Here is a 27,797-nt window from a genome sequence, read left to right as displayed (position 1 = left end):
AAAGTGTGCAAAGAAAAAAATAACATATAAGCAATGAGTAAATCACCTAATAAAGTAATATTTATAAATTGGTCATGTAATATAAAGCTCTTCCATTAAAATACTTTTTTCAGAAATTTTTCAGTTTCTATGCAAATATCACTCTAGCAATGACTCATACGTTAAGTCTGTTACTTGTCTCCATCTCAATATTGTAGGCATCAGGAGTGTTGAACATATACTTATCATATTGACAAGAAAGTTCCACCCCCCTGCTCAGGGGGCGGATCATCAGGGAACTTGTTACTACACAATGAATGTAAAAAAAAATTTCCACAAAGACCCAGACATACTCATTGTGACCAATCTACTCTCAATGGGACCATCCATGGTACATTATTCAATGATGTTCAAACATGGAAAGTGTAAGTATGTTATTGGAAAAGAATATGGTTCAGCATCTTACTCATGTCTGTTTGGCTTTCATCCTTTTCCTTGAAGTTAATTGTTTACATACTTATTTCTGTCATTCAGCTGTGAGTTCTTTTATAGCAAAGACAGTGAAGTGATTTATTTATCATGTAATCTCCGTTACTTGGCACAACTGACTAAATGATATTATATCAGTTTATAATTACTGCCATTTCTGAGAGAGGGAGAGAGAGAGAGAGAGACGGAAATGGTGGAAAGAATAATCCTGGAAGAGCTAAGGATGTTAAGGTTTATCTGGAGGGATCAGTGGTATATTTACTTCAGCAATACATAGTTAAATGGTAGTGTGCATAGTTCCCTGTCTTACATATTAAGGCTGATTGTTTAGTACTAATTAATATTTAAGGATCAAGTATAATTTAGAAATATGCATCATTAAAACAGTAATACATATGCATTACTACATACATGTTATATTATATGGAAAATATAGGCATGGTTTTGAAAATATTAAAATTAATCACAATGCCACTACCCATTAAAAATATTGAGTTTGAAATTTTCATTCTAGACATTTTCTTGAAAGGGATATAATTATATAGTATGTTTAAATAAAAAGAAAAATAGTATATAGATATTATTTTTAAACAAAGATACTATTTTAAAAATATATATCCTGATTTTTTCACTCTATATGATCTCATAAGCATCTTAAGTGATTTAAATATTTTATAAGCTTTTTAATTGTTTCATTTAATTCATTCCAGTATATATAGTTGTTATTATGTTCACCAATGGTTAACTTGCATCATAAAATAAACTCATTGTTAGTTATGATTTCAGTCAGTTTCTGCAGTTTAAATTGTATCATGATATGAATTCAAAAACTTATGCAAGTATAGAAGGGCACTGGGGTTTAATAGAAAAGGAATTTATCTGAGAGTAATAATTCAGGGACTTTCATTTCCTGATTTAACTCCACCAATCCATTGCATTTACTGAATAGTGAAATCATTTCTCTAAAATGCTTAATAACTATTCCAGTGATTTGTTGTAAGACCATTACTGAATTGCTTATGAAAAATTTTTGCACCTGTCACAGAACAACAACAACAACAAAAGGCTATTTTAGCTTTTAATTAGGTAGTTTTTCTATAGAATTCCCATAAACAGGGTCCATTTACAAGGTTTTAACATATGTCGTAAACTTTGGATATCATTTTCATATTATAATTGAGGTGAAAACCTTAATAATAATTCTCTTGAAATTTCAATTCATGACAACTTTCTTGGAGATGTCAATACTTTAAAAAAAGTTTAATAAACTGCATCCTTAATTATTTCTGCCCAATTACATCCTACTTATTAGAAAAAAAGTATATTTGTTTAAATATATCCAAAAGAGAATTTTAGTATCCCTCTTTCAATATATGATAAATTCTTGTTTGTTTAATAACATTTAGGATCCTGTATATGTTTTCAGAGTTAAAATAGGAAATCAAATAACAGTCTATAAATATCCAGAGTATTGAGGAAGAGAGAATTCTTAAGAGCAATAACTGATGCTGGTGAAATTGGAATGTAATGCAGAGGTTACAAGATGGCTATGAATAGGATCCACTAGAGAAAGCTTTGTGGGTGCTTCACAGGAAAACTCCATGGAAAGGTACATGATATGCACAAACTCTAAAAATCTGAATTAAAATGAAATATATTGAGTTCCTAGAAGGATGGTACTTATATATTTTAAGCAGTATCTTTTACCCTTCACGTTTTATAGTCCTTGTAATTTGCTGTCCAATTGCATATAGGTTTGAACCGATTTCTGTATTGATAAAAAATAATTAGGTTTATCCAGGATATTTTGTTAATGACACTTGTTTGGGAGGTCTGAAATCACACCTTGTGTTTGCTTGTAACCTCATGGACTTCTTTGTCATATATGTGTCAAATTAAAAATATTAATTATAGGTAACTTTAAACAATTTACTAGTGAGGCCAAGAAAGAGAATCTATCTAATGGAGCTCAGTCTGCTCTGCCAATTTTTGTCTATATGAAAGCAAAATCTAAGAGAATATAAACTTCCACAAAAGTATGTTGCACCTGACTTTAAATAAATGCATTGTTTAGGAAAGTGAACTCTTCTAAGGCATATATCCAAAATAGTATTGTCCTTTTCCATTGTTGGCTTTTTGTCATATGGTGAGATACTGTGTTTTAGAAGGTGGTTGAACTAATTGAACTGCATACTTAATGTTCTGAAAAGAAAATGAAAGGAAAAGATAAATAAAACTTACCAGGTTATAAACACCTTATCTGTTCTTAGTTGTATCTGAAGATTTGCCATTTTATGTATTTTATTCCTTGGGGATTGCATTCTTCTATATATGTCATATAACTTGAGGAGGTAATTTTAAATAGTCAGGATTTGCATCTCTCTGGGACAAAATGCAAATTTCATAATTGAACACCAAGTTGCTCTGTATTTTGAATCATAAAAAAGGAATGGTACCCAAAGGAATACTAACTTTTTACAAGAGTATCCAGCAACAGAGGCTTCTGACATTAGCATCCAGTGTGCAGGCATTGAATGGTTTTATTGCATAATATGGGAGAATTGCCTCAAAACTGTCTGTTCCTGCTGACAGTCCTGATGTTCAATCTGGTAACATCCTCAAAGCTATTTTTTTCCCAGTGCTTTCTTATTAGATGTTAATAGGCTCTTGGATTCTGGGAGAGGAAGCAATGGGACAATTCACATGAGAAAGCTGTCTGAAGAGGTGTCAGTGGAAGAAAGCTTGTGTTGAGTGAGAATGCCTAAGGTTTGTTTTACTTGTTCTGTTTTGTCTTTTTTTTTTTTTTTTTTGGTGAAGATAAGGGTGGCATAAAATGCAATAACCTAGGTTTTTACTACTTATGCCAGAATATCTGAGTAGCTGAGGTATTAAACTTCATTTATTGATTTCTTCTTCTATGGCCATCTTCCCTGGTGGAAGCTCCAGAATGCTTTAGATTCCCTCCAGCTATAATGGCTCCAAAGATCACCAGAATGCTAATCCTACTAGCATACTGTCCATGGGAGCTTTGCAGCGTTAACATTACCCGCTAAAAATACATAGATGATATCTCATACCAATTAAAATTCTGTGAAAACTTGTAATGCTTTCAGCTTATATACCATAATACTATAAATGACCTATTGCACCATTTTTATAAAATTTAGAAAATATTTCAAACCTACAATATTCTCATCCCATTATACATTTGGGAACATTGAATGACATAATTATAGCATCGCTATCTTAAAGGCAGAAGAGCCCTTAGCAGTTAAAAGGACATTAGCAAGTTGGAAAAACCTTGCTTTTGTCACTTTAACTTCGTGAAGTTTAGAAAGATACTTATCTGCTCAAAATCTCAATTTATTTGTTCATAAAAATTGAAATGTAACATCACCTATCTCATTGGATTGTTACAAGAATTAAATGCAACAATGCCTAGAATAATGTCTAAAAAATAACAGCACTCAAAAAATATCTGTTAAAACTCTAACAAATAAGTCAGTTGACCAACCAAAGATATTTGTGTGGGAAAGCTAGAACAGTTTGGGGGAAAATTGCATCAAATTTTTTCTTAGTTATGTTCTTGGAAAAATTGAAGATTATTAAAAATTCTAATGAGTTGTAGACTCTGTAGAGAATATATCTTGAATATGTAGGTTTAAGCATTATTAGTTTTCTTCCATTTTTAGAAACTAAACAGTGTTTATTAATGGTCAAAAATAAATTGGACACTGAACATAGAATGATTGAAGAACTTCCTTTGTATGTTCTTAAAAATCCAAAGGACTTAATAGAAATAAGTAGTTTGTATATTCCTTTCTGAATGAGGAACCAGAATTCCCCAAATTGATAAGCATTTTCCTTACAGGTTTTAAGGAAAGTTAAAAAAGACAAAAGAGACTATTTTGCCTGAATCATGTTTTTATTTTTATTTTTGTTTTGTTTTGTTTTGTTTGGGGGAGAGTGGTCATTAATAGCATAACATTTTTTCTCCATCATATTTAAAATTCTCTAGCATTTGCACAGGCTGTTTTGCTGAGAAACTATGGTCGGAATGTAATTTTTGCCTTACAGTTGTTTTATATTTTTTCCTGGTTAGAATCATATTTGAAAAATTAGTAGCTTCCAAGTCTATGCATAAAGTACAGTCTAAAAATAATTTTCAAGAATTAAATGCCTGACACACAAATTTAAAGTAGCATGTATCAAAAATTCATTAAATTCATTATTGAGAGAGCCACCAAGATGGTAAAACTTGTTTAAAAAGAGCTGGATAAAGAAACAATAATTAAATAAGATTTCTAATTTAGAAACAAAACTGATTAATACCCTACAGAGCAATAAAACTGCAACCTTTAGTAGCATATTTGCTACAAAAATCATTTGCATCTCTACAAGATAAAAAGTTATTTGCATTTGCTATGTTGCAAGATTCATTCAAATGGCTACTTTTTTTTTTTTTTAAGTGAGCATCTACTCCTTCAGAGTTGTAAAATATCCTAATCAACATTAAATAGCAAGATAAACACTCCTAGAGAATCAGGTATTTTCCAGGTGGGCCTGATGCACAATGACGGCCCAGCAGGGCACTGGAAGGACAAGCAATAATTCCTTTGCCTATCTCTAAGCTTTTGTTAAGCATCTTTACTTCACGAGCAATCTGCTGTAAAAGCATACCTGAGGCATGCTGAAAGAAATATGGAGGTTCAAGTGACTTTCTTTTTTGATTTTTGTTTCTATAGAATTGTACAGAATTCCTGTAAGCAAGTAAAGTTGATAAAGAACTAGCTTGAGAGTTAGCGGTCTTAGATTTTATTATTCTTTTGATCATTGTCAACTGTTGGTAAAGCTCAATGAAGAGTTAAGAACTTCTAGTGCAAAGATATTGGGCAAATCCTTGAGATAAAGGTTAAGGAAACGTTATTAAAATGGTAAAATAACTATAATTTTGACTGTCTATTGGATTGTTGGAAGAAAAAGTAAACAAAAGGAAGTAGTTTCTTCTGGTTAGTAGATTATAAGCTTTTTCCAGACAAAAAGGTTATACCTTATTTATCTTCTATATCATCTATATTTTCTAACACATTGAAGAACTTAGGTTGAGGAATGGAAGCAGAGGAGAAGGTAAAGATGTAGAAAAGGGATGAGAAATTTTACAAATTTTATTTTTAGTCACCTAGATGCTCTTTATTCTCATAGTAGTACGTGCTTAGATCTTTCTGTAGGATATCTGTTAATTTGGAAACTGATTATCATGATCAAATACTTGCCGAACAAATTTTGAATAAATTGAAGTAGGTGCATAAACACCATCACCAGTTGCTTTTCAGTTTTGTGATTTCAATAAAAGGGAAAGACAAATTGTTGTATTCCAATTTTTATTTATTGGACATTTTTTGTAGTTGTTTATGTAATGAATTTTGAATTTACAGCTATGGATCCAGGTGTGCAAAAATGGAATCTTGTTTTCTTGTAATTAAACTTAGCTTAAGTCTCTGGGCTTGTGTCTACTTGTTTGCTAAAATTTTTATCTCGCTAATTTAAGGGAACACAATCGACTTTTGCTTGTAACTCGGTCTCTTTAGAAAAAACAGTCAAATATCCTTTTTCTCTTCTTTTTTTCCTTCTCAGAATCTAGGCCTTTAGTATCGAGATTTATCAGGGGAGGAAACTGTTGGTGGTATATTATCCTCCACTTGATGGATTATAGCATAAACTCTCCCCCTTCAGGCTTTGCTGTTGATACATTCAAAATCCCAGCTTTGGAAATTAAAGGAAAACATTTTATTTCTCAACAAAGTCTGTCTTCAGCAAATAAAATATGTTTCCACTTTCTGCCTAGTCTCTGGACTGCACATTTATAAAATTCTACTTTGGAAGTCAAAGCTAATAAATTAACTGTTTGTTCTCACTGATTTTTGTTGTTTGTTGTCTACCATCCCTGGGGCAATACATTTGACCTTCAAATTCTAGCTTTAATTGTGGAAAAACTGCAAAATTAATAAAAAATATAGACAAATTTAAAAAAATGGATTTCAAAATCTTATCATGCTACACTTGCTACAGTGACTGAAGGTGCAGTTAGCCAAAGAAGTTTGCTATAATGAAGTCCTTTTAGTCAGAGACCGGTTTCTTTATTGCCCTGTTTATAAATGTTTTCCAATATAACAGAAATCACTATTTGCATCCAGTGATGGCTACATTATGATTAATAGAAATTCCCAGTGTTTAAGCAATTCTCTGCTCTTAAAATAATGCATTTTGGGATTTGCACTAAAACCAGGACATTCCTCTCCTCCCCCAAATAAAATATTAAGTTGACAGTCTGAAACTGTGTGTCATTCTTCAAAATATATTTAATTCTAAATGGGGTTATTTGTCTTGGCTTTTTTTTTTCTTTTAAATCTTATTTTAAAAAATAATGTAATTGTTGAGTCCAAGTACATCTACAGTTGAGGAAAAATACATTGCATGTAGAGCTCCTAGTGACTTTTTTGCTGTGTCTAACAAGATAACCCATTCTATCAGCAAAGCCTTAAGAAATAAAGCAGCAGGAAGTGTTAATACTAGATATTTGTGCCTTAGTTCTTTTGTAGAGTTTTAAGGGCTGTATAGCTAGCCATAAAACATCAATCCATCCATGAAGGCCATTATATATATATATTTTTTATTAGAGAAGTTTTGGGTTTACAGAACAATCCTGCATAAAATACAGGTATTCCATATACCACCCTATTATCAACATCTTGCCTTGGTGTGGAACATTTGCTACAACTGATGACAGCACATTTTTATAATTGTACTGTTAACTGTGGTCCATGGTTTAACTTGGGGTTCACTGTTCATGTGGTTGAATTACATGATATTTTAAAAAAATATTTATTCTATTAGCACATATTCAATTTAACATTTCCCCTTTTAACCACATTCAGGTATAAATTTCAGTGCTGTTAACTACGTTCGCAATGTTGTGCTTCAATCACCACCATCCATTCCTAAAACATTTCTATCATTCCAAATAGGAACCCTGTACATTTTAAGCCTAAATATTCATTCCCTATCCCCACCCACGAAGGCCATTTTAGCTACTTAAATTCACTTGCAATATTAATAGCAAAAAAATGATCATTTTTGAGAAATTAGTTTAATGTTTATTTATTGTGCATATGTGAGAGGTGCTCAACATTTTCATTTTCTTTTTCTGGCACTCTATGTTTAGAATTCCATGAATGTAATTGCTGCTAGTTCTTTCTGAAATATTTAGGGTAATGGGAAAGTGCCAGAATAAGGGAAAATTTGCAAACCTTTCCTAATGTTTTTGTGTTATATTTAATCTTAGTATTTCCAAAGATCATTTAGTCATTATCTCCAACATTCTAAGTATAGCTTCCTTAGATTATCTGACAATATGCTTCTTGTCACTTGTTTAGCTTAATATGCTTTCATATTGTATATGTTCGTGTAAGATTTTTCTCTCCATATCTGATCTTGCCTATATAATTTGTCAATATGATTAACACAATGGCTTCTGATTGTGTTACTTGATCACGAGCAATAACCCACAACCTTCTACAAGGCCAAGTAGAGAGAACCAGAACAATCCTTGCTATATTTGTATTCTCTGCTTTAAATAATAAAATAAATTGATAGGTATATATATCATCATTCTGTAGAAGAGGTGAGAACTCATTCAATGCAAGTGAATATTTGTGAATATTTTTCCTGTGCAAAATTCACTGGAAAAAGTAGTTTATAGTAGCTATGATTTCATCTTTAATTAAATAGAGATTACACAGTTTATTAGACAATTAATATTCCAAAAATGAACATTTTTTCCTAAATACCCTTTCACTTTTCTAGGACTGAACAAAAATAACTCTGTATTCTAAAATTAAGCACCTTTAGTAAATGCAGATAAACCATTAATTGTATACATATATATTATGCTTATTTTAAAAAACCTTACAAGCATAGTTGGAAAATAATCACTTCTTAATGTGTCAATAAAGTGCACATCTGTGGACTTTAAAAAAAACCAATGATTATGGTGCCTTCCACATTTAAACTTGTACTTTAGTTCCAAGGGAAATATGATGGTAATGATATACATACGCTTTCTGTTGAGATGGGATCACTCCTGGATATATTATAGCCCTTGATACATTCATAACTGAATGCTACAAATTAGTTTAAAACACCAGTGAATTTATAATGAAAATTTTCAGTGTGTAACTTTTTCCAAGTAAATGACCTGAGTGTCTTTGATATGGTTTAAACCAACTGAATTTCAGGTCACAGAAATGTGTCTATATATTCATAACCCATTATTTAGGATTCAGGCAAAATAATTTACTGTTCCCAGGTGTGTCTTATAAGAGGTCTTCATTCATTCACGCAGCAAACATTCTTATGAGCCTAACAAGTGCCAAGTATCATACTAGGTACTAGATCTGATACCTCAAGGAATAAGATAAAGTTGTTCTTGCTCTGAGATATATTTACCATTTACTAGAAATATAGTTTCATAAGTACATCACTGTAACACAGGAAGAAGCTCTAATGGAAGTATAAAAACATTTTATTGGCGCTCCAAACAACATGGAACCAAGTTTGTTTCCCTTCAGGGAATGGGCAGCACGGATTTCCTGAGGAAGAGACATTTGACTGGTGTCTTGAAAGATTAGTAGGATTTGAGCCTGCAGACCAAATGGGACAGGAAGTTCTGGTCAGAGTTCTGTATACCCGCAGGAACAGAGGTGTGGATGAACATGGAAGATTTGTGTGTGTATGTGAAATGTAACATATATAGAAGTAATAACTTTCCAAGTGCAATTTAACAAGTTGCTAGAGAGAAAATTTCAAAGAATGTTATCGGTTTCAGTTCCACAGTTTCAGTTATTTCCTTATTGTAAAATATAAAATATATGCAAAAAGTTGATAACTTTCAAAGTACAATTTAACAAGTAGTTATATAGGAAACTTCCAAGAATGTTATAGTTTACAGTACCATAGTTTCAGTTATTTCTTTTTGAAAACATCATATATATATATGTATGTATGTATATATATATGAAGCATAAGGGGCCTATAGAGGAATTATAGGAGTTATAGGAGCTGGGTCTAAAAAGGTTACCAGGACCCATATTCTATGGTGGTTTCATTTGATTCTCTGAATAGTAAGAGGAAGGTGTGACTCTACCTGGGGAGTTGCTTTATGAATGCCTGTTCCCTGTAGGTTATCTTCAGATAGTTAACACAAGCAGAGAGAATGAGAGAGAGGGGGTTGGTAGTGAATAATCACATGTTTTGGAATTACTGAGATAATTTTGGCATTACTGTCTGTGTTTTTAAGCAATTAATAGAGTATTATTATTATTATTATTATAACAGCCACAGGTTTACAGAGCCATCAATCAGAATGAATAGATTTCCCATATTCAGCCCCCCATAAACAGTTTTTCCTATTAACATTTTTCATTACTGTGTTACCTATATTACAACTGATAAACCAATATTATTATTATGTATCATTAACTATAGTCCATAGCTTACATTAGTGTTCACTCTTTGTGTTGTAAAGTTCTGTGAGTTTTTATAAAAATTGTATTCTGGTAACACAAATATAATCTAAAATTTCCCATTTTAACCACTTGGATGTAGCAATTCAGTGGTAGTGGCTCCATTTACAATGTTCTGCTGCTATCACCACCATTCATTACCAAAACTTTTCCAACACCCTAAACAGGAACTCATTAATAGATTCTTTAAAGGTCATGGGTGGGGCTTCATGTGATAAATCCAGACGCTGAAACACTAATTATTTAGTATTCTTTAATTTCCTGAAAACCTTGTTGTCCATGCTTTTTGATATGCCCGCATTTTGGCTCAGCTCCTTTCATGGGTTTTATCTGGAAGTATTAATCATTTTACATAGAAGGTGAATACTGTTGTGCTATAGTAATAACTCCCTGCTGTCCTCATGCTCTAATTACTCAAAGAGGGGAGGAAAGGAGGCTGTCTTGACACTCTCCAGAGTAGACTACTTTCTCCAGGATTCATTTTCTTCAAATCAGTCGATCTTTCTAAAGCTTTTTCATGTATAGGTATTTTTATATGCATGCTAGGTTGCTACTTGACAATATAAAAATTATATTTTTCACACTTTTCATTATTCATAATTTAAAAGATTCCTGTAAATGTGTTAAAACATTGTAAGTTGAACTTAGTTAAATGAAACTGCATAGTTTTACTTTTCTGTATATTTAAGACAGGTGATATTTTTAAAAAGTTTTGTAATTTGTATTATGTTGCTTTTATTTGCAATCAGTTCAGTTATTAATTATATATATATATATTTTTTTGATTGAGAAACTTATCTTAATTTGTCACCCATATATCACTCAAATCTAAAATATAACCTATATGGAACTATAATATAAAATAATATGTAATCTATAAAAATTTCTGTGTAAGACTTTGTATTTCATGGCTTTTACTATTGAAGAAATATAAGCTAAATCATATCTGTTTTTCCTTCTTAAGTCTCAATGCCCTCCGTTCTCAATATGTACTACCTCTGAAGTCAGAAGTTAATATAGATTTGTTAGATTTGTGTGATTACGAAACATGCATTTGATCTGTTTATTTACAGAGAGCCATATCTTGGAAGATGTCAACAAATGTATCATAGCCTTGAGAGACCAGGATGTTGATAATTTAGACCGTGCTGCAGGTGCTATCAGAGGACGGGCAGCAAGAGTCGCTCACATAGTCACAGGTGAAATGGACAGTTATGAGCCAGGGGCTTACACTGAAGGTGTGATGAGAAATGTTAACTTCCTTACAAGTACTGGTAAGTCTCAGTCCCAATGACAGCTTCACTGTTCATTATTTTTAAAACTACATGGGTACCAAGTACTCATATGTATGGAAAGATGATCTCCAGCCTGTGTTGCTTATTTTAAAATTCTATATATATACACACAAATACCCACACACTATCTGAAAGGTGCTTGTATCCTTTGGTTATGTTATACAAAATTTATCTCTGAGAAGTAAATATATTCAGTAGGGGAAAAGCGGTATTTCATAAATAGATGCATTATATAAAATTACCCACAGGTCTCAGCCACTTAAGAATTTTTATTAAGGCCAGAGCTGTTAGGAGACATAATTAGGTCATATATGGTATTAAGCATGTAAAAGTCTCCAAACTCCCTTTTAGCGAGATAATTGGTGCCCCAGGTTTTTCCTCACATACTTAAACAGAGCAAGCTTGTCCTATGTTTCCAGAGAAATGCATTCACCTTCATTTGCAGTCTGTTTGCAAACAACATTTTGTTTCTGCACATAATCTTCTTTGCTTAAGAAATAGGGAACCCAGGATGTTGTTTTGGTTTCAGCAACCAAGTTAATATTTTATAAAATCATCCAGTAAATGTTTGGTTTTTGAATCCCTTAATAAAAAGGCATTTTGTTTTCAACACTACTTTTAACATTTCTCCAAGAAAATAACAAAAGCATCTGAATTCATATGAGATCTCAAACAATATAATTTGAATGAGAGCAGTCAACTCTTTTTATAAGTCTTCATGTAGAACTTTTCCTGTGAAAACCTGTTGTGACTCTGTGAAATGCTCAAGTTGAATTATTTTTTTAATTGCCTCATGATACCAAAATGATGGCATATTCATGATGCCTAAAATATTTGAAATTTCGTACTTAAATCTTCACTCCTAGAGACTCATCCTTTATTTATGCATGGGACATATTAAATTTGGCAGATATGTAAAATGTTTATTGAAGAGGTACAAGGGTCAAAGACAAATGAACTTATTTATTTATTTATTTTTAGCTTTTCCTTGAAATTAATTAATTAAGAAAAACATATTAACAGTTGAATAACCTTCACTAGGAACTAGTCCAGAAAAGCTGTGCCTGGGGGCAAGCTTAGAAAGGTTTGCAGGAATGTGACAATTATATTTATTGCTTTCCTAGCAAGTTGATACCGTCATTGACAAATCTTGGCACATAATGTTCTTATTAACTCTTTAAACTATTTATAAAATAATGAAACACTTTAAAATTTTCTTAAGGAAAAATGGGGGAGGCATATCGGTAACTTTATATAAAACTTACATTGCTATACCCACTACTCAAAAGTCACAGCTGTCACAATAAGGCTTTTTCAGTTAGGTATGGAAATATATTTACTTGCTTAAGGAGATAATTGTGTTATGATAGTTTAGTATTTCTTCCTTAAACTAAATCTAAGTGGTCTGTTCTTGTTAGTCAAAATCAAGGACAGAGTGTGTCCCTGATTTTCTTCTGCCTTCTAAGAATGGAATTGTAAATGAATTAGTCAGGGTTCTCTAGGCAAACAGAACCAACAGGAGACATATGTAAATATTCTGAGATTTTTATAAGAGTTTTTTCGTGCGACTGTGGGGGTGGGCAAGTCTAATTTCCATAGGGCAGGCTGTAAGCTGGGAACTCTGATGAAGGGTTCAATGGATTAATTCCCCAGGAGAAGCTGGCTGGCTAAAGTAGAGATGAAAATTCTTCAGGGAAGACCATTTCAGAGTTATCTAGCAAAGAATCAGGAGAATCTAGAGTTTCAATGTCCCTACCACATCATCAACCCAAAAATGCCCATTTCAATTTTCAGGGTCCTATTCCTTTCTAATCAATGCCCCCACTTTAACAGCAGACATCCTGCAAGGGTGGGAATTCAGTTTGCATTGTGAATCAGCCACTTGCACAATGACACTTTGGGTCTAGTTTTCAGAAATTTCAAGTCTGTGTCTACACGAAATAAGATTTTCTTTCAGGGTACACAAGAAACTTTCGCTTCCTCAGTCAATGCTTAAATTGAGAAATTGGAGCCTTGAGTTCATCCCTTTCTTGTACAACTGTATCCAGTGTAATTTAGGGACAACCAACCAACATCTTTATACCTTTTATCTCACAATCTCTGTTAAGGTGTCAAAAATGCTGTCACCCAGAGCTTTGCCTGGGTGGTGATATCTTGCATATGTCTATTGCCAACTCACACCATGGACTATCAATACTATCTTGTTTTGCTGGAAATAGAGTAATTGGTGTCTTTGAATCTAGTCAGATTAGAAATCCAATTCTGAAAACCTCAGAACCAATTCAAAAATCTCGTCCTTAAGATTCTGTTTCTCAAGAACCACTCCCGGTACTAAACCTGTGTTAGTCAGGGTTTTCTAGGGAAACAACTGACAGGAGATAAAGGTAAATATTATGATATTTCTATAAGAATTGTCACACAGAACTATGGGAATAGGCAAGTCCAAATTCTTTAGGGAAAACTGCAAGCTGGGAACTCCAAGAAGATTTTCCATGAATTCCCCAGAAGAAGCTGGCTGGCTGAAGTAGAGATGGAAATTCTTTCTTCTGACTGCTGAAATCATCACTTCTCCTTTTAAAGCCTTCACCTGATTGGATGAGACTGTTCTCATTGTTGAAGGCAGTCTCCTCAGTCAATTGTAGATGTAATTACCCATAGATGGAATCAATTTACTGATTAAAGTCCATGAAATATCCTCAGAGTAAGGCCAATGCTTGCTTGATCAAACAAGTGGACACCATAACCTGGGCAAGTTGACATATGAACTTAGCCATGACGGTAAGTTAGGCAAGAATATATGAGGTATTCTCTTTTTAGTCAAATGAAAATTTCCTGTAATATTTACTATTACTGCTATATTTTGCCTGCCTCAGTATTGCAATCATATTAGTAAAGCTATGTGAACACATTCCATGTGGTCATGATGTCTGTATCTGATTTCGAGGTTATAGTTTTATACTTCATAGAAATTGTTTCATATCTGCTGTATGCAAAGAAAGAAGTGGATGAGAAATTCTAAAGTGTCCACAATGTGAAATGTCTTCTGACACTCTGTTCATATTCAACTCTTATAATCTGAAATCAGAAAAAAATGAAATGAAGGTATTTGCACATTTAATACATGTTCACCAATATCTCCATGATTTATAGTCACCTTAAAGGTTAACTAACCAATATGGCTACATTATCATTCAATCAAGAAAGAGAGAAGTCCTTTCACTTCTAAATAGTTGTATGTAACTTTAAATATCTCTGGGTAAATTGGGTCCTATACCCCAAATATAATAAATATAGAATAATCCTTTGTTATTCTGTATAAGTAGCATCTTATTATAACACTGTAGTTTATGACTTTTCAATTTTTTTCATTTCAGATTTTCAGATTATTGTTTGCTTTATTTTGAAGAAAGCATCTCTTTTTTTGTTCTGTACCTCTAACTCCAAACTTTTATCCAAATAGCTTCTCTTGAAATTTATCAAAATCACACCTCACTAAAGGGATTTCTGAGCAATAAATTAGGTGAAAAAGCTGATTAGATCAGTTTGATCTTAACCAAAGCTGAAAAATGTGGGCATTTTTTCTCTCCCATAGAGAGATTATTAATGAAAAATACTTCCAACTGTTCTTACTTCCATAATTAGCTAACAGAAGATACTCATCTTTTTTCACATCTGCTTTTTACCCTGGGCTGATTATTTATAAATAATCATCAAATTAAGTAATTGCAAATGTTGTGTTTTATGTTATGAAACCTCAGTAGTTCACATTTTAGCAAATGAATGTTCTATGTGTGGCCTGTTTTTCTCTTCCTTTCTTTTTCTCTTGTACAGTTTTCAGGTCTTAACCTTGCTTCCTAAAAGTAACTTAATGAGGTGATATTGTGAATTGTTTGTATTATTGAGACTTTCTGTCTTTGCAATATTTGTCCTACAATATTGTCACTCAGGATAAAACCTAAGCCATACTTACCTAAATCACAGAATTCTTTTAGCACCTTTGATTTTAATCAGACTTTGTGGCTCATTATCACATTTTCAAGATTTGATGATCTTCAAGTGTTTTCTCAGAATTAGGAAGAAGGGTTGCCCTATTACAGTTAGGGATTTACATTGTTCATAAGCCCAAGCAGTTGATTTTCAGTGAAATGCAAGCAACATTTGGAAAGCTGCATTTCACTCAGAGGTACAACGTTGTGATCTCCCTGTGAAATTTTTTATTCTGCTCCATTCTTCCTTGTACTAAGTTCTTCCGTCTATCAGGAATTCTTGATAGGGGAGAGAAAATACATTGACTCTTCATTAAAACACTCTTCTGGATTGCATTGTGAAGGCTTAGAAGTTATAATCTTGACACCAACTTTCATACTAGGTTGTGAAAAAGCCTAAATCAGGATTGGAGTGACATAATATTTTTTATGTGATGTATGGACTCTTACCAGATTCAGTAATTAGCAGGCCCAATGGCATTTGTATCAAATCCCTAAACTCAACCTGGTTTCAATGTTAGCCAGGCTGATGGACCAGCACAGAAAAGCACAAACATGAACTTGTCCAACACATCTTGGTTGCATCTGCTGTTGGTACCGATGACAAATAATGTTTCATTCATCAAGTGCTTGATCAGGTCCTAACTGGAAAATATATATCCAGAAACCCCTCCCTCTTAGAATGGAGAAGAGTTATACGGTTGCATTTTTTTCTTCTCATAGGCAAATGAAACCTTTGAAAAGGATTTGGAGCCAAAAAATATATTAAAAATTTTGTTGTAAATTTGTCTTCAAACCAGTTTAGGCAATCAGTTGATAACATTGAATTTCATCTAAAAATCTTAAAATACTTTAACTAATAGTATACAATGGCTCTTTTCAATTCCTTTTTATTTTATACTTTAAATATCCTGCCTTCTGTAGCTTGATTATAACATGCTACTTTCCTTATGTTGCATCAATACTCTATAACCTTAAATAGCTATAGGATACAATTCAAAGGCTTCAGTTGTAATACTCCTTGCCCTCTAGAGTCCAGAAAATTTTGAAAATTATTGGTCTACCTGCTAGATATGCCTCAAAGGATTTTTATGTGTCCAGTAAAGTTTTGACCTGCATGATTTTTTGTTTTCTTTTAAGAATTAGTTCCTAATATATAAAAAAGGTAGGGCACATGTAAAAATCCTGATTAATAGCTTACACTAAGAAATAGAGTATCTGGCGACACTCTGGCAGTGTTCATTGTTGAATTGGCTGAGTTTTTGGTGTCCTCCTTTCTGTTGAGTCTGGGCCATAGTCTTCACCATGCCATTGTATCCTCCACTCTCCCTCATTACATGGCCAGCCTGCTTCACTCACTTATTTTACTTTCCTGAACCCTGTAGGCATTTGAATTCACCTAAACATGAATTTCTAATTATTTTTCCCACTGTGAGCCAAAAGCAACTTTCTGTTCTATCTAAACTAATACTTTCATGGTCACATGTACATGCCAAGGTCATTTCTGCCTTCTGGTCTTATCCATTTTGTCCTCTTCACCTTGAATACCCTTGCCCTTTCTTTTACACATCAACTTTTATCCATCTTAAAGAAATAGCTCATATTCTGCCTTACCTGGAAAACTTAACTTTACTCCTGGCAATTACTGATTTTTTTCCTGGTCTCGTGTGCTAAAGACCTTAAGAGCCATGTCACTCAGTTACATTATTCCAGAGAAATATATGCTATTTTAACCATTCCACTATACTTGGAAGAAATGACTTTTCTTCCAAAATAGAATGAAAGCTCCTGGAGAAAAATTTCTCTATATATCTCTTTTACAGCATACTATCATTTCTTTCACATGATAGGTTAACAAAAATATACCTCTTTAACTGAATCACAATCATGCCTCTATGCCTTTGCTAATGCTATGCCTGCTGTTGGAATGCCTTTTCTTCTCTGTCTCAAAACTTAATCCTTCTTCAACATTTTCTCAAATGCCATCACCCTTGCAAAAGTGCTTCTGATCTCCTTTCAGTTAGATTTAATTGGTCCATTATCTGACCTACCAAAGATGAAATTTCCCCCAGTTAATGCTTATTTCACTTTTCCTTGTATCATAATCAACTATTTACATACAATTTTCTCCCACTAGATTGTAATGTCCTTATAGGCAGAGACTACTTTATCTATTTTTAAATACCAGTAGTATGTTATACATAGTAGAGATGCCCAATGATTGTTGATCACCAAGTCCTTCTCCATACTTCAAATTTAATATTCACTACAAGATTATACTGTGGCACATTATATTATAGTTAAGAGAGAGAATATATTATCATCCCAATTCAGGAAAACAAAATCAGAAGCAGTGTATTATGTCAAAGGCAGAGGCAGAAAAAAAGATCAGGGAAATGATTCATTACTGTTCAGAGTTAGATATTAGCCACTTCCAGAAAGCTTGGGATCAGATATTTGAATGGTTATTCAGTAACCAATTGAACAAGAGATCATGATTTTGTGTATTCAATTACTTGCAACAGCCATCATTGAAGTGCATCTATTGAAAATCTTCCTGAACCTAATTTCACTAATGGGTCCAGTAAACCCTTTAAGAGTTAGCAATTGTACTTCAAATCCAGAAACTATGGGAATCTTTCCTTCCCTTTTACCAATCGGAGACAGGCCTACCAATTAGGCGCTTTTTTACTTTTGGCTTCAGAATCGTCTGATACCCTTTAACACACTTAGTAAGAGAGCATTAAGAAATTTCTTGTCTGCAGATCACTTGGCTAAGCTAGGTAATCCAGTATTTTCCTGATGGTGAATCTGAAAATCAAAAGTCAAGTGATAACCCAGCCACTCTAAAGACAAGTAAGATCCCACGGCCTTGGGAATCCTCCTGTTCTCACAGGGGTTTGGGATCTTGGACTGATTTTGTGAATTAAAGAATGCAGGTATTAGAACTTTTAGTGAAAATCCTTTTTTTTTCTGTCAAAGGAGGGCTGAATTTGGGCAGGATCCAGATCCAATTAAATGGTTGAAGGTAATTCTTTATCTTGTCATTTTAAATAAATAGAAATATAAACTTTAAAAAGTATACTAGGAAATGGAAATCTTCCACATGTACTGTGAGATGCCAAAGACTTTTCTGACGTAGTTGGTATGGCTGTATACTAACAGTACATTGAAAAATGTAAAAAGTCACTCATCGTTAGTATATCCTAAAATAATATCCCAAAAGAATAAATTCTGACACATTGGTTGAAATTTTATTGTTAAGAGAGGAAATAATATAGAAGGCATAATAGTTGATTCCAGAGACTTATACAGTGGGGCTACAAACATTGCTGTATTTGGAAAATGTAAAATACGTAACTTTGAGGTTGAAGCAGAAGATAAAAGAGATTAACTGATATGGGATAAAATTAGGAAATAAATACTGGAGGAGGATTTGGAGAACATGGACTTGCTGTGTAGACATTCTCTAGCACAAAGATGTTCCAGAAGACTTGTATCTTCTTTAACTCTAAATCTCCAGTGACCAGTCTCAGATGCATCTTTTCCAGGTGAATAAGAAACTATCTGGAAAGAGAAATAGGTCACACCTTTCTTTCTGATTCTACTTCTATATATTTTCTGTAAAAAGACTAAATCAGATATATTTTGTAGACCTTTTTGTGGTAGGGGTAGGTAGGAAAGAAAGTTAATTCATGTTTAAAAGAATTAGGCATGAACCAGTCTTGGTTCTGAGTTGCAAGCAATAGACACTATTTGTGGCTAAATTAAGCAAAAAAACAAGCACAGGAAGACTGGAGAACAAGATGGGGAAACAGGAAAAATGCAAGGGATACTGCAAATAGGAACTGCAGTTACAGTTGTCCCAAGAAACATCTATTTGAGTAGCCATTCCAGCCTTCTGTAAACATTTAATGCCACTATCAGCATTGTAACTTTTTGACACTTTACCCCAGAGATGGTGCAATTGCCAACAGATTCTAGATACTTCCACCATTGGAATAAATCCTAAACTAATCCCTGAATTAGCCTCATTTGCTTTGAATTCAAATTCCTTGGCATAAGCAACTTATTAGTAGAGTTTAAATTTCATGCCCACACCTTTGCTCTCAGCATACAAGGGAGAAAGTCTAAGCATACAGGGACTTTGAGCTCCTAGGGAGAAAGTGTTCTGTCTCACACGTAGGCATTCACACTGGCTCTCACACCTTGCCCTGCATAGGAAGGGGTTTGGAGTCTGCAAGCAAGGTGTGAGGGTGGGGGCAGGAAGCAAGGAGCATCAATAAGGCAGTAAAAGCACCCAGAAAAGGGAAATTTTATTTCTTTAAAACTTTTTATTAGAGAAGTTGTAGATTTGCAGAAAAATCATGCAGAAAATGCAGTTTCCATATACACCCCCTATTATTAACACCTTGTATTAGTGTAGTATAGTTGTAACAATTGAAGAAAGAATATTACTATAATTGTACTGCTATAGTCCATGGTTTACATTAGGGTTCACTGTTTATGTTGTACAGTCCTATGTTTTTATTTTTATTTTTATTTTTTTAACTTTTTTCTAGTAACATATATACAACCTAAAATTTCCCCTTTTAACCACATTCAAATATATATTTCAGTACCTTTAATTACTTTCACAATGGTGTGCTTTCATCACCACCATCCAATATTACAATTTTTCCATCACCCCAAATAGAAACTCTGTACAATATAAGCATTAGTTCCCCATTCGCTACCTCCACCCCAGACCCTGGTAACCTGTATTCTAGATACTGACTCTGTGCATTTGCTTATTCAGATTATTTCTTATCAATGAGACTGTACGATATTTGTCCTGTTATATCTGGCTTGTTTCACTCAACACGGTTAAGGTTCATCACAGTTCATCTATGTTGCTGCATCTCTCAGAACTTCATTCTTTTTTATGGCTTAATAATAATTCTATTGTATGTGTATACCACATTTTGTTTATCCATTCATTGGTTGATGGATACCTAGGTTCCTTGCACCTTTTGGAAACCATGAATAATGCCTCTGTGAACATTGGAGTCTAAATACCTGTATGAGTCCCTACTTTCAATTATTTTGCATATATACCTAGAAGTGGGAGTGATGGGTCATATGGTAATTCTATATTCTGAGGAGCTGCCAAACTCTTCTCTAGCAGCCACATCATTTTACATTCTTACCAACAATGAATGAGTGTTCCTATTTCTCCACATCCTCTCCAATTCCTGTTATTTTGTACTTTTTAAATAGTAGCCATTCTAGTTAGCATGATATCTCATTGTGATTTTGATTAGCATATTCCTAATGGCTAATGGAGTTCTGTATCTTTTCATGTAATTTTTGGCTATTTGTATAACTACTTTGGAGAAATGTCTATTCAAGTCTTTTGCCCATTTTTTAAATGGGTTCTTTGTCTTTTGTTGTTGAGTCAGAGGAGGGAAATTGAGGTCTGATTTTACCAACTTGATTGGTCATTATCTATGTTGGCAAAATGGAAATGCTTCCACATGTGTTCCTTATCAGGAGCACTGCCCTTCAATGGCTTGTTGCCAAACCTGATTCTTTCTTGTGGTTTATGAAATTTTCAAAACAAGCATAAAAGCACTCTTTATTCCTTGTAGACTGATTAAACAAGGTATTAGGATACCACACCTGATCTAGGTATGTTCCAGGATAGATGTGCCTTAACAGAATACATGATGTGGATTTGATTCTATTGCTAACATACTGACTTACTAAAATAATTTGTTTGGTTTTGCTTCTCTTATAAAAACATAAAGGAGTCTATGACATTTGTAAAAGAATGTGAAAATATACCCTTCTGGTTTTATTTTTTGTCTTTCTTCAACAACAATGACAAAAGATTAATAGGCAATATCCTGTTATTGTTCAAATGTACAATGATATGTTACCTATCTGCATAATTTTGTTTTAAATCCAAAGGGATGAGGTCTTTGAATTCATTCAAGGTTTACTGAGCAACAGACATTCTTTGTGACAGAATAGACTAGTGCTTTCTAAAATCGTAGTGTTCGCCTAGCTATGAGGAAAAGGGGAATGGCTGTTCAAGGCCAGAGATAACTGGAGACTATAAGGTCTCAAGCAGTCTTAGGTCTTTTCCAGCTGCCCTGAGGACTAAAGGGATCTATAGCTCAATGCCCTTCTAACCCATTAAAGCATACCAGTATCCTTAACATGCTTGCTTTGAATCCCTGCTTTAGACAACTCTCTACTTGATAATACAGTAATTAAATCTCTTTATTAGAGTAGTACTATAAGGTGCTTTGTAAATTGCAATACAGTGTGCATTTTGAAAAGTGTGGGCAATATTTAGTGGAAGGCTCATCCCATCTGCTCCATCCTGAAAGTCAGCTTTGTGAAACTAATGAAATAACTCCCTTCAGTTGTTACAGGTACTTATTTCATGTACTAATATCTCTCATCTGTAAAGACAGTTAATTTTACTTTTTTAGATATCCTTATATATAACCTGGAAAGGCTGTTTATATATTTATTGATGTGAGCTGGTAAAAGTTTTATACACTCATCTGTAAAACTAAATTTGAAGTTCAAGATCACTGAGTCTGGAGAATAAATTGAGGTACTCTATTTCTCAGATTTTTTTCCCCCTTTGGCTTTGGAGGATGTATGAACTATGCAAAGTCAAAATCAGGCAGCATTTCTCTCAGTTGGTAATTGGTGCAGGCAGCAGAACTTAATTGATAATTGTTTTAGTCATTTCCTCCCCAGTCTCTCCTTCCCAAGTATCTCTTTCTTGCCAGTTTTCTGGGGTTCCTCAGATGTAGTCTTGGTTGGGGAGACAGGCTTGGTAATACAGGCTATAATGTTGTTAAGTTTTCAAAAACAAGTTTAGTAAGTGAAGAAATAATCATTTCTAAGATGAACAGGAACTATATGGCTGCTCTCAAAATAAGGCATATTACATTTATACAATAAGTTATACTTAATGGACATGAAAGCAAACACTGAAAGAACATATCATCAAAAAGAGAAAAATAAGTTAGTAGGCCATCAGTTACAACTTTATTAATAGATGTGAATATTTTCCTCAGTGATGTTGTTCATTATGAAGGAGTGTGTTAAAGATTATTTTACCTTTCTCTCACTTGAGGAAAGTTATACAAATAGTGGATGTGATGATTTGAATATGTATGTACCCCAATAAAGCATGTTCTTAAAGCTATTCTATTCCTGTGGGTGTGGACACATTATAAGTAGGATCTTTTGGTGAGTAGATCATAATTTGAGATGTGACCCACTCATTCAGGGTGGGCTTATCCTCTTACTGGAGTCCTTTGTAAGAGAAATAAAAGAGAGGAAGAGACACAAAAGCTAAGAGAGAAAGAAAAAAGAAGCTGAGAAGGACTCACACAGAAGCTCATAAAGAAAGCTGCAGATGGAGCAGCCAGAAGCTGAAAGCAAGGAAACCTGGGAGAAAGGGAGAGACCAGCACCCATCACCATGTGCCTTGCCATGTGTGCCAGTTTGAAATTGTTATGGACCCCAGAAGAGCCATAATCTTTTAATCCAATCTTCTTGGGTAGAACATTTTGATTGAGTGTTTCCATGGAGATGTGACACACCCAACTGCATGTGAGAACTTTGAGTATATTATTTCCATGGAGGTGTGACCCCACCCATTCTGGGTGGGTCTTAATTAGATCACTGGAGTCCTTTAAGAGAGCTCATGGAGAGAAGGGGCTCAGAGAAGCTGAATGAGACATTTTGGAGAGAAGATGAGATATGTAATCCAGAGTTTGCATGTGGAAGAAGCTAAGAACTGACACAGACCCAGATGCTTGGAGATGCTGGGAGATGCAGGCAGAAGGACGTTTGGAGATGCTAAGCTAAGAGATGATGCCCAGAGTTTGCCCCAGAGAAGCTAACAGAGAACTCCCTGATGCTTAGAAAGAAAAGACCCAGGAGAACCAAGAAGAGAGCTGAGAAGCTAAGAGAGACAGAAGCCCAGAGACATTTTGGAGAAAGCCATTTTGAAACACAACCTAGGAGCAAAGGACCAGCAGATGCCAGCCACGTGCCTTCCCAGCTGACAGAGGTGTTCCAGACCCCACTGGCCTTTCTTCAGTGACGGTATCTTCTTGTTGATGCCTTAGTTTGGACACTTTTATGGCCTTAGAACTGTGAATTTGTAACCTAATAAATCCCCTTTATAAAAGCCTATCCATTTCTGGTATTTTGCGTAGCAGCGGCTTTAGCAAACCGAGCAGCATTTGACAGAGGAGCCCCTAATTTCCAGCAGCCTTTCTTCAACAGGAAGAAGCTACATCCTGTTGATGCCTTGATTTGGACATTTTCATGGCTTCAGAACTGTAAACTTGAAAGTTTATAAATCCCCATTGTTAAAAACCAGTCCATTTCTGATATATAGCATTCTGGAAACTTTAGCAAGCTGAAACACTAGTGTATTAGGTAGGATTCTCTAGGGAAACAGAATCAACAAGAGATATGTATAAATACAAGATTTTGTAAAAGTGTCTCATGCAACTGTGGGTATGCACGAGTCCAAATTCTGTAGGGCAGGAGGCAAACTGGTGATTCCAATGAAGATGTTCAATGAACTCCTCAGGCAGCGAACTAGCAACTTTGATGAAAGTGTTTGATGAACTCCTCAGGAACAAACTGGCAATTTCAGAATGCCTCAGAAAACACTTCACTGGTTAGACAAAGAAGTGAAGTTTCTCTGTCTGTCTCGCTTAAAAGTCTTCAACTGATTGGATTAAATCCATCTGATTGTATCCTCTCATTGTTGGAGACATGCTCTTTATTGATGTAATCAGTCACAGCTGCAGCCAATTGACTGATGATTTAATAAAACAGCCTTCTGGTTTATTAACCAGTCACAAATGTCCTTGCAGTAACCATTAGGCCAGTGCTTGCTTGACCAGACACCTGGGTACCATCACCTGGCCAAGTTGACACTTGAACCTAACCATCACAAGGATATATCTCAGGACCTTCAATGAAGGAAGGAAAGAGTGTTTAACCCATGGAAGGAAAGATATTTTAAATGATAGCCACAGCTGGGAGAAAAACACTGGGAATAGAACAAGTAGACTGAAGAAATATCCATAAACATTGATCAGGGTCCCAGTTTTACTAGCACAGTGAGGAGGAAGAGAATACAAGAAGAGCAATGAGATTTTAGGCAACTAGAAAGCCCTTCCCAGCATGCGACAAGCTGATTTCTGTTGTCATATATTTTCATTACACAAATCAATTTTTCCAGCTCATGGTGATTTACAACTTCCTCTTTCATCAACTACAAAAGAAAGTAGCACTGCTTAAGAATCTCACATAGTACACTTAGGTCCTCAGAAGGTATTTCTTCTCCTAAAATATATTAGTAATCCAGTGGTATCTTGGAAAATGTAATATATTCTGGTGATCATCCACCATTTAATTTTACTGTCTGCCAAAATCTGTAGCAGTTAAAGTTAAGTGAAAAATTTATATTATAAAATATCTCTGCTGATATAGGGATTTTTAAAGGCATCATTTATTATAAACACTGCTAGCAGTATTTCTAAAGTTTAGTGTTGATTGTAGGCTATTTTGACTTAACAAAGGCTATGCACATTTTTTTAACACTTGCCTCAGAATTCCTTGTTAACTTGGAAGAGGAGTTAGGGTATGGATAGTGATAACAATAGTCAAAATTATTTTTTAGGGGAGAGGCAGTAAGTTAAATTACCTTACTTCCCTTACTATTTCCCTTATCTTACGTATTCCTCCTTCCTTCTATCAATTATTTCTGTGTGTAAATGGTGTTAATGTTTCTTCATTATTTGTATTCATTAATGTATTAGTCCTATCTTCAAAATTACAATAAAATAACTTTGAGTCCAGTGATTAACAACCTTTCCCCCATCTATTTAAAAAGCTAGCAATAGGCAGACTGGTCAGATATATCTACCCCACCCCCCTCTAAGATTACTTTAAAATAACAGTAAAAGAACAAAGGGAATACACCCGTAATGGCAATTGCATTAGTATAGGCTCATCAAAGAAAAAATTTTTAAAATGTCAGGGAGACAGAAAGAAGCTGGAATCATGCACATGGATGAAAGAGAAGAAAATTGAATTGGAATATGCACATGAGGGGGCTGCCAAGAAATTGTGTGTTCTATTTTGACTGATATCAGACTTCTTATCAGCAACACTGGATTCTGGAAGCCAATGAAACAAAGCCTTCAATGTCCATGAGAAAATAAATTTAGACTTAGAATACTATACTTTCCAAAATATGTAGCAAATAAAATCCTTTTTGTACACACAAGGACTCAGAAAATTTAACTTCTATGTGTGCTTTTTGAGAAATTGCTTGAAAAGTACTCCAATAAAACAAAGGAGGAAATAAACACAGAAATAACAGGCCATGGAAAACTGAATAAAATGACAAGATGGCAGATGTCTAACAGATCTAGAAAGCAATTGTTCCAAATTAGAATAGAAAGCCAGTGAGCTCCAAGAAAAATAAATTCTAAGAGAAGCCAGGAATAAATTCAGATAAACAGAATCACTAGTCATATGATAAAGAAAGCAATTCACTGTACTCTCTAAAAGATAATAGGATACAAATTCCTACCCACCAGTCCAGAATATCATGAATCTTGCCACAAAGTCCTAAAAGTTTAAAACTCTTCCTGATTTTATTGTTAACAGCTTATGCTTAATTTTTTGTGTTTGTTCATTGTTTAGACTTGTCATCTTTCATCCTTGTTAAGAAACCAGATTATTTAATGTAATTAACAGCACTGAATTATGTATTTGAAAGTGGTTAAAAGGGGAATTTTTAGGTTGTGTATGTTACTAGAATAAAATTTTTTAAAAATCCATAGAACTATACAACACAGTGAACCCTAAAGTAAACCTTGGACTATAGTTAATAGTACATTTATAAAAATGTTCTTTCATCAATAGTAACAAATGTTCCACACTAATGCAAAGTGTTAGTAATAGAGCGGTATATAGTAACTCTGTATTTTATGCATGATTTTTCTGAAAACCTACAACTTCTCCAATAAAAAAGAAAACAGTGGAAAAAAAAAGAAACCAAGATTTCAATGTTATATGGTAAATGTTATCTGTTATGTCTCAATGAATGTATGTGTGTGTGTCTCAATGATATATACACATTTATACATATATGCATATAAGTATATATTCATTTGTATTATATTATGTAGATATATTCCAGTATATCATTTATTATATACATAAAGAATATGATACATTCTATATAGTATATGTGAAATGATTGCTTTGTTTTTAAAACTGTCATTGTGTAAAATAGAGTTATTTTATTGGACTGGACAGTTGTATGCTTACCTCCAGGTATACCTGGAAATCTGGTACTGACTTTTGGCCATGATAAGGAAAAGTGGGCTAGCTGGTAATTTATAATGTATTGTTTAAAGCTTGAAATCCCCCTATGGTACTCAGAGCCAGCTTGTTTACATGGTTTAGGGATGTGTAGGTGATGGCTTACACCTACTTTAGCCAATTACATAGCTTGGCTTGGCTATGAACAATGAGGCATAAAAGACCCTGCTGAAATCTTTTGCCCAAACTTTTCTAAAACCACAAATTCTTGCATGTATCTTGATGGTTCATAATCCAGAGAAGTGTACCCTTGTGTGAAAAAGAACGTACTCCTGGTGGGTGTATCTGGAAGTCCCCAGGCCCAATGCTGGCCTACACATTCTTTTTTCTGCTGTGTTGTATGTTTTACCTTTAATAATTCTTATGTGACTAGGTTCTATGGAATTTTTCAAAAACATTATATTATCTAACCTTGTGTAAGTGTTGAAATCACAACTCATTCATTTTACAAAAAGCATTTGAAGATATCAAGAACAAGATACACACACACACATACTTATCTTAATCATACAGAGTAAGGCAAGTGGTTGCATTTGGTTTTGTTGTTAACTGCCTTTTTTTGTTTGTTTGTCTTCTTTTTCTTCCCAGACAGTGCTTAAAGGAGTCACTATTCTTTAATAATTGGACATTATGCACCCAAAATTGCTGGATCATGTTCTTTTTGTGAGCTCTCTTTGCAAGTTCTGAAACCTTGGTGGCTAAACTTTCATTTCATTTAGAATAAACTACACATTGCATCTTAATAGAGCATGGCTGTACTTTCTCATCCATGCTATCCCAGCCTTTTATGACGTGTTTCCTCCAGTTGTGTGTTCTGTCCACCAAATTACCATATCATTCATTATTCTGCCTTTTTAAAAACTCAGAACTGCAACAAATCTTATCCTCTCCATATATCATGTAAAGCTGAATAAAAATTGCCCTAAAATTTGAAAAATTAGACAAAAGTCATTTATTCGCCATAGTTTCTGGAGGCCAGGGATCTGTAAGCAGTTTAGCTGGGTGGTTCTGGCTCCAGGTCTTTCATGAGGTTG

At 34.0% G+C, this 27,797-nt stretch overlaps 1 protein-coding gene across 4 annotated transcripts in view; it reads left to right on the top strand.

The window, feature by feature from the left end:
* CTNNA3 (catenin alpha 3) overlaps window positions 1-27,797 on the top strand; it is a 1,946,492-nt gene that overhangs the window by 1,413,901 nt on the left and 504,794 nt on the right. For all 4 annotated transcript variants that reach the window (XM_037805370.1, XM_037805369.1, XM_037805372.1 and 1 more), the window contains one exon: window positions 11,123-11,323. In XM_037805370.1, coding sequence (XP_037661298.1) covers window positions 11,123-11,323 — 201 coding nt within the window. The remainder of the gene's footprint in view (window positions 1-11,122; window positions 11,324-27,797) is intronic.

This window comes from Choloepus didactylus, chromosome 15 (genome assembly GCF_015220235.1).
Source record: "Choloepus didactylus isolate mChoDid1 chromosome 15, mChoDid1.pri, whole genome shotgun sequence".
Taxonomy (NCBI): Eukaryota; Metazoa; Chordata; class Mammalia; order Pilosa; family Megalonychidae; genus Choloepus; species Choloepus didactylus.
The sequence above is the reverse complement of the archived record's forward strand: the minus strand, read 5'-3'. Positions and strand labels throughout refer to the sequence as shown.